This window comes from Gavialis gangeticus, unplaced genomic scaffold, assembly GCF_001723915.1.
Source record: "Gavialis gangeticus isolate Ggan-Ray unplaced genomic scaffold, GavGan_comp1, whole genome shotgun sequence".
Taxonomy (NCBI): domain Eukaryota; kingdom Metazoa; phylum Chordata; order Crocodylia; family Gavialidae; genus Gavialis; species Gavialis gangeticus.
This window is the reverse complement of record NW_017729033.1, coordinates 21,763,378-21,772,029: the sequence shown is the minus strand read 5'-3', so window position 1 is coordinate 21,772,029 and position 8,652 is coordinate 21,763,378. Positions and strand designations below refer to the sequence as shown.

The window sequence follows — 8,652 nt, the reverse complement described above, 5'->3', positions numbered from 1 at the left end:
AAAAAAAAAAAAAAATCAGCCAAACACTGAAAAATAATATAACAAAAGAAAAAAAGAAATATAGGAATTATATTAAAACATGAGGCCACCTTTAATTAACTGGGATTGGGATTATGGTGAGGGGGGGTGCTGGTCATGCTTCCCAGGGTGGTTGGGAGCTGGGAGTGGTGAGTGAAAATGCTTTTGAGAGAGCTACTGCCCCTGCCCTAGATAGGAAGCCCCAGCTCACAGAGACCCTATCCAGTCCCCTACCTTGTTCTCCGCCCCATACAACCCCCACTCCCAGACCTTCCATGCCCTGTGACATCTGTTCTGCTGGCTGTTTGCATAGGGTTGAACCCCTGGCTGGAGGTGGGAGGGTCACACCCCAGAGGCAAGACACAGAGTAGGCTTGCTGTCAGGACCATGTCCCATTCCCAGGTAGTTGAGTTCAGGGAGTGGAAAGTCTGTCCACAGAACAGGAAGGTGGTGGAGGGGACACTGCATCCTGCGATGTTGAGAGGACTACAATTTGAGCAGCAAATCTGTGGAAAATGGCCACACATTAAATGGAACACAAGCCCCGTAACATGGATCAGAGAGTAACCTGCGCTGGTATAACTTTAAGTCACTTAAAGGGTCATCCCCAAAACGTCACCCTTGTAGTTTGTCCTTCATCCTCCAGGTTGTCCAGAGGATGAGGCAGCAGAGTCTATTAGCAAATAAGACAGCCTCTGTGGTGTGCAAGCACCATCACGTAGAAGCAGGACCTCAGCCTCACTACCACCTAATTTTTAGCTCCTAAGGAAGCCAAGCCATGGCCATAAAGGGCATTCTTATTGCCTTCCTACCTAGAAGGGAGCCACAGCAAATCTATATCAAGACCCTGGAGAAACTGAAACATTGTATGGAAAGAGCCCACCCCAACAAACATGTCTCTGGCGCTGCTTCTGTACAACAACACTCAAACAACAGCTGCCTGTTCAGGGATGACATGCAAATTCTCTGTAAAAGTTCTTTTTTCTTTTCCAAGTCAAGTATTATTGAAAAAAAAATTAAAGCCATTACTTTCTGACTGACCCTCGTAGTTATCCAAAAATGGCAGGATTCCTAGGCATAAAGCAGGGCAGACGTGCATCTTATAAACTAACTTCAGATTAACACAGCCAGTTACCTCTCGGACTATGATTCCCAAGGAGTCTACTAAGGTTACAGCTAAGTATGACAACTGGATCAATAGCAAAGGATACCAATATAAGCCACTGTAATGTAACTGTTATCGGCATGCTCCCAAACCAATACAAGCGTAGCAAAATAACTAGTACAAATGAAGCTTCAACTCTGTTTAATTTGGAGTTGAAACTATAGCTTGCATCACACAAAGGAGCATGCAAGTGTTAACAGTCACAGAATATCGGCTATCATGCCCCCCCGCAAAAGAAGCGGGTCTCCCTCTTCTTTTAAAGCAGTTATAAAGTAGATTTGTCCACAGCATAGAAGACGTAGGCTAGGAACAGACATTCAGTTTCTATTAGGAGAATTCCCATTCTACCAGCAGAAACCAAAAGCATACAGACATTCAGGCTTTTTCTCTACGCAGAAGTGACCACTATGGGACAAAAATAAACCCTGAAACAACCAGGGTTAAAACTGCTCCCAGGAGACAATGTCCATACACTTTCTCCTAGATAAATTCCTGCAGGCCAGGAAGAGTAGAACCAGGAAAAGGCTCCTTGCTCTACCAAGAATGGGGTCACTTGGTCTTGAAATGGTGGACGGGGCGGGTGTTCCCTCTTCCCATAGACTAGATGGTGAGAGAAGCAGCAGCAGCCACCACTCCCTGATTCTTCCCTAGAACAAGCAGCCCTTGGTTTCAAGAAAAGGTAGGGGAATTTGCAAGCACCCACCAGTCACCACCCTGCAGCTCAGCTGAATAGCAGGGGAACAAGGGGAAGCCAGAGAGGCTGGTTATCCCTAAGGCTACCTTAACGGTAGGGAGGGCCCAAGGATCAGCCCTCTACTGCCCCTGGCTGGAAAGCTTGCCTGTGAAGCTCTCCACCCTTAGGGCTAGAGCAGGGGAGGGCAAGATATGACCTGCAGGCAATTTCATCTGGCCCATGGGTGCCCACCATATAGCTGTACCCCACCCAGCCTGAGTGCTTCGCTCCCACCTGTGTGGGCAGAAGGGCCTGGCTCAGCCAGTACGCAGCTTCTGGGTGGGGCTGCTGCTGGCACTACTGCAGCCACAATGGGACTGGCTCAGCTTCCCCGACATCCCCTTCACTCTGGGCAGCAGATAGGAAAGTGGAGGAGTGAGGGGGAGCTGCAGCTAGGCAAGAGCACAAAGCATGGGGCTGAGGCTAATGGCAGCACACAGCCTGCACTTGGGGGTGGTGGGAGCGCATAGCTCAGGTGGACAAGGTGCAAGTGTGAGGGAGGGTGGGGAGCTGCGAAAAATGCACACAGGTGCTACTGCCTGGCAGCCTGCAGCTCCGACCAGCGCTGCAATGGTAGCAAGGAACACAGCCAGGCCGGCCTGCCTTTTATCACGTGGGGCTCCGCACAGCACATGTGCAGCTCCTGGCACTCACGCACCACTGGGGGGAAACCCCATGCAATAGAGCTGGTTGCCTTTGCTACTCCCTGCTGTGCAGGTCCTGGGACTCCTCTGGCTGCTTCCCAGCAGAGTCCCAGGACCTGCACGACAGGTGGCAGGGAAGGCAGCCGACACACATCACCCAGGGAAGCACCACAAGTGCCAGAAGTTACATGTGTGCTGCAGGGAGCCCCGCACAACAGAGGTGGGCCAGCCTGCCTGTGCCCCTTGCCACCATGTGCAGCACTGGCAGGAGCTGAACACTGCTGGGTGGCAGCACCTATGCAAGCCAAGAGCACCTCAAGCACTCACTGCGTGCTGCTGCTATCACCAGTGAGGGCTGTGTGGGGGGACCTCACATCACTCCACCCTCCTTCACTCACCATGACCCCCCACACATACACAGCCCCCCAATATACCTTATTACCCCCATACACACAGACACACCCCCACAACCTCCCCATACCCACACACCCAGCCACACCCTCCTTACAAAATAAAAAGCTCTTACTCTTGTGTATTTTGGAGTTATTATGCAGTCACCTCTATATACAGTATGAAAATAAACCATGACAAATATTTTTGTAATAAAATTAAAATGTGTTATGGTAGGTGTTTGACTTTTAGCATAATTTGTTTGGGTTTTTTTGGTTCCAAGATGGCAATCTCCTCCCCCCACCCAGGAGTACTTCCAGGGGCAAAGGGAGGGACTTCCAGTGGCCAAGGTCAGGGGTTAGGGGGCAGGACTTCTGGTCCCAAGCTGGCAACCAGGGGGCAGAGCACCTGTTAAGGGGCGGGGCTACCCTTGACAGCTCATCAAAACTCATTAAAGCAGCCCTCCAGCCAAACTAATTGCCCACCCTTGGGCTTGAGTAATGTCTGTACAGTTTGGCTCCCAGGCTATATTTCTGCCAGAAGTTCCTTACAGTAGAAATGAACACCTATATACAGCCTTAAAATCAACCGAAACCCATTAAACTGAGGCAGGAGTTTTTAAAAAAAAAAAAACCACGACACCTAAAGTTAGACAAGAATTAAGTGCTCTTCCCACAAATGAAACTGCATTTATTTTTTCAGTATGATGGTCGGACATGGTAAATGGTTATTACTGTTCCCACATACCACAATCATGTCCCAAAACATGTTAGATAGAACAAGTTTACCTGCACTTCTGAGGCCTAACCAGATGAGCAAGCTCAGCAAATCGCCAGAGTGCAGCTCGTAGACTTCGGGAAGCACCATTCTAGAGAGAGTGGTCAATTTGTTACTTTTCAGCAAGCAAAAACACCCTGCATAACTGGACAGCACAGCTGTGATTTCACATGAATTTTACTAAAGAGAGCAATGCAGTTCCCAAACAACTAGCATTACAAAGTCCTACTACAGCCTCTGGACCGAAAGCAAAATTCAAAATACAGGCTAAACCCTTTCCTGCTTTAAGATGGAACAAAAAAATCCAAAACTGAATTTTCCTAGTCTTCTTCTGGAGTTTAACCAGATGTCTCTTGCACATGGCCACCAGTGAACAAAGGAGACAGACAAGTGAATGACTCATATCTGCATCAATGATATCAGCTCCAAAATAAGAAAGCGTGCATCCACAGACAACAGCAGAGCAGAGTTCTTGCTACTTATTTCCTCTCATGCATTTCATGGGACAAATTAGTATGCCTATCCATGCAAAAGAAATAAGGAGAGCACTATTTCTGAAGCCCAGGCAGAGAAGCCCACTAGACAAGACTACTCAAAACTCAGGATAAAAGGAGTAGATTTATTTTTAAGTAAAAATTAACACACTGGTAAAGGATTGAAGCCAAAAAAAAGGAGCAGATGAGCATCACTATTTGTTTGGGGTTTGTGTGTGTCACAATAAGGTTCATTCATTTCAACTAGACTATTAAATCATTTACAGTATAAAATATTGAAAGAGTGGAGTGGCTAGTGTGAGAACCAACTGTTTAGAAGTCTTTGATTCTTTCCCACTCCTGTAAGTGATATTTCTTTTCAAATGCAAATATTTGCATACAGAGACTACTAAAGATTAAAGAACACCTAACATTATAACATGGAAAATAACAATGACAGACTTGCATAGGATTATACAGAACCTTTGACACTTTAGCAGAAGAGAACTACTCATGTCCCAAAGTAAATGTTTGTTTTGCCTAGCCCTAGACAATACTCCAATGAGTTATATTTCTCCAGCATTTCATGCAAAACAGAATAAAACAATTAAAATTGATGTGTCTAACCACCATTCCATTAGTCAATGCCAAATATTTACAACAAAAAAGAAAAAAAGAACTAAGCTCACCTTTTTAATCTCTTTGTAGAGTTCCAACTGTAACCTCGGAAGACTGGAATCCATCAAAGCCTGTAATAAAAATGCATAGAGAGTATGTTATACCAAAGTAGAATGTACTAGTCAACAACATTATATGTAATGAAACAGCTGTTAAAACTACCATATAGATTTGACCAGGCACCTATCTGCAATATTAGGAAGAGGAACAGTGTATTTGGTGGTATATGACATTCTTCTTTAACAATGCTTTTTCGCTACAGACAAAGAAAGAAGAGACAAGTGTATTCAAATGAAAAGAGAAAAAAAAAAAGTTCTGTACATTGAAAGGGAGGGAAAAGAGACAAAGAAAGCTAAGTCTTTCAGTTACTTTGTCAGGAAATACACCATTTTCTACGAAGCCTGTGTGTACAATGTCAAGAACATTTAAATGTAACAAGCAACAGAAGGAAAAAGACAGCATCCATACCCTACAGTGTTGAATGACCTCATCCTAGACTGGAACCAAAAATGTTCAGCAGTTTACAAATTTAAGCCTGAAGTTACTTACCTAAAGAGGGAAGATTTTAAAGGTATAAAAAGAAACTGAAATACAATTCTTGGAGAGAGTGCCATTAATAATTACACATTACAGAGTTCCAATTCCAACTCTGCTTTACTCATAAAAGCATTTTTTTAAACTATGTTTAACTTACAAACCCACTAGAAAGAGTCGTAAGAATGTCTAAACGTCTCTCTCCTGCCTTGAACACAGTGATTGAACTAGAAGACCTTGTGAAGTCTCTGCCAGCTTTCCCCAAATTATACTATGCAAATTAAAAACAAAACTTATATTTATTGCTAATGAAATATTGCCCCTCAATTGTGGATGTTTTTTCCAAACTCAGTGAAATAGATCCCCGAGTTCCAGCTTCTGCCCTGCCCTCAATGGGGCAGAAGTTATGCTCTTGGGAAGAAGAAACTAGAACTGGGGTCTCTTCTCCCTAGTTAAGTACTCTAACCACTCAACTAAAAGGTGGGAGGGGCCTTCCTCTTCCTCTGCTTTTTTCACTTACCCAAGGTTAAAAATTCCCCAAGGGAAGGCTTGTAAGTGCCACTTACATGTACATATGTGCTACTTACCCGTCTAAAGGTAAATCAGATCTGGGCCATTTTATCTTACCGCAAAATAGCATTTCCATGATGCAGTCAAGTAGGCCTGATTTGAGTCTGGATACTTCCTATTATGTTGCAGCCCACTTACAGTCTGCTTCTCTGCAGACCCCATTTCCTTAGACACTTCACGTTAGCTCTTTTAAGCTCTTTAAGATTCCTGACTGCAAGCCACAGGGATTTTAGGTTGGACTCCCCTGAATATTTTATTAAGAGTGCAATGTCAAAACATAATGTAACTAGCGTACAGCCAATTTTTTCCAAAAAAGATAAATGGACAGCTATTTAAAGATGACTTGCAAAGTTTGTCTCAAGTTTATTCATTTTTCTATGAAATTCTTTGCAAAAAACCTGAATGGAGATAAGCTACACTAGGTAGAAGGCACCTGTAAACAAAGGAAACTGCATCCATACTGGGACTTGCACCTATATGTATAGCTATTTTGGTTAAAAACAGAAGCCAAAAGTTAAAACAATTATTCTTACGAAAGAAGAAAGCTGAGTGCAAACTAGCATACAAATTTAAATTAGTACCCTCTCTACTCTACTGCCACACTAGAAATAATGTGACAGGCATCATTATTTGCATGCTCACAGATATAAAACGGCCTTCACTTCTCTATTCACACTATTTATACACTGCATATTGTTTTGGTTCAAGATACCATGCTATTTCCTCCTATTATAAGGCGTTGTAAGAGGAAACACAATGTAGGAGCATCACAGATAACAGTGAGCAATTAACTTCTCCATAGTATTGTTGATACACAGCAGTTGATGAAGGAACGGTTGCAACCAAAAGGCAAACTCTAAGTAATGACAGGCAGAAGATAATTCCATCCCTACCCCCCCCCCTTAGAAAGACTTGAAATGATGTAGGTCAACACTGGAAAAAAATATTTAAAAAGGTTTACAGGTCACCTTTAGGAGCACCAGTAGTTTCCACCACTAGGTTAGTGAAAATAAGGTTAGTTTTGTATAGAAACTACAAAGTGACAAACACCAAAGAACTCCATGGGGAGAAAGTAAGGAAGGTAGGTAGAAGTCACTGTTCTTCGTAGATTTTCCCATAAATCATAGAAAAAGACTTTCAGATTGTAATGCAAGGGGGTATTTCCCCATTTTGGTTTATAAATTGATACTCTGCAACAGTTGGGAATAAAAATTATTTAAAATGAGATGAAAGGGCATTCAGGAAAAGAAAACTTAACACTTTCTCCAGCCTATCCATTCCGACTCAGTGCAGATTAACAATAAATGTTGCTAATACTCTGGCCGGCCAGCCATGTTGGTCTTCCATCTTCTACCCCATAACAGCCATGCTTCTTTCCTTGGCCTAGACATCCACTACTGGAAACAGTATAAATGAAGCGACTCAGTATTTATACTATCATCATACTAAAGAACACTATTCTTCTCTCAAATACATGCCTTACAGTGAACTGGAATTATAGGAAATGGATAGTGAAATGACTATTAAGAGTATGGCTTCAGACAGAACACCACAATACAAAACAGGACAAATCTGATAAAATACATAGATTATATAGCTCTTACTTTTATAACTTTATTGAGACACTCATCAGCAACCATCCTGACATCAGACTCTGCATCATCACTGCAGAGAAGAAAGAGTTCCATTGCAATTCCCAGCAGTTTCTGAAATTCTGGAGAATTTCTGAATTGTATATGAAAAAAAGAAAAACAAAGGAAGAGTGTTAACTTGCTAAAGAAGGGAAAAATTACATTATGGGCAGTGCATGTTACTGTTTATGAGAGATAACAATGGACTTCAGTCTTTGTCTTCCTAGCTTTCATTTTTTATTTTTGGAAGTTTGGAAATAGTTTTCTTTTTACTACCTATGCTATCCTTTGGTAATTAGCAAAAATATATTTCTCCACACAATGTTTGAAACCTAGGAAAAGCCAATGATCCTTCATCTTGTTTACAGACCCCAGAGATTACAAAGATCCCAAAGATACACGTGTTGTTTGCATCACCCGCTGTATCAGAAGTAGCACGTTAATTGCTGCTACCGAGTCATAGTTAGTAGGATCAGAAGGGACCTGAGCAGATTGAGTCCGACCCTCTGCCATGGCAGGAAAGAGTACTGGGGTCAAACAACCTCAGCAAGGGGTTCATCTAGTCTCCTCTTAAAGACCCCCAGGGTAGGAGCCAGCACCACTTCTCTAGGAAGTTGGTTCCAGATCCTAGCCACCCTGACAGTGAAGTACCACCTCCTGATATCTAGCCTAAATCTATGGTGCTGGTTCTTCCTCCCCAGGTGCATCACCTTGCACTTGTCAGTGTTGAATCTCATCCTATTCTCATCCGCCCACCTCTGCAACCTGTCTAGGTCCGATTGCAGCCTGTTCCTCCCTTCTAGCGTCCCCACATCCCCCCACATCTTAGTGTCATCAGCAAATTTGAACAGGGTGCTTTTTACCCCCTTGTCCAAGTCACTGATGAAGATGTTGAACAGCGCGGGCCTGAGGACCAAGCCCTGGGGGACCCCACTGCCCACATCCCTCCAGGTCAAAAGTGACCCATCCACCACCACTATCTGGGTGCGGACCTCCAGCCAGCTGGCGACCCATTTGACTGTCTACGTGTCAACACCAC

General features: G+C 43.6%; 1 protein-coding gene across 4 annotated transcripts in view; it reads right to left on the bottom strand.

Annotated features, from left to right (window-relative positions):
- The window catches only part of HTT (huntingtin), a 214,677-nt gene that overhangs the window by 176,489 nt on the left and 29,536 nt on the right, over window positions 1-8,652 (bottom strand). For all 4 annotated transcript variants that reach the window (XM_019526059.1, XM_019526060.1, XM_019526061.1 and 1 more), the window contains exons 3-5: window positions 7,587-7,707; window positions 4,890-4,949; window positions 3,739-3,818 (exon numbers count right to left, since the gene is read on the bottom strand). In XM_019526059.1, the coding sequence (XP_019381604.1) occupies window positions 3,739-3,818; window positions 4,890-4,949; window positions 7,587-7,707 (261 nt within the window). The remainder of the gene's footprint in view (window positions 1-3,738; window positions 3,819-4,889; window positions 4,950-7,586; window positions 7,708-8,652) is intronic.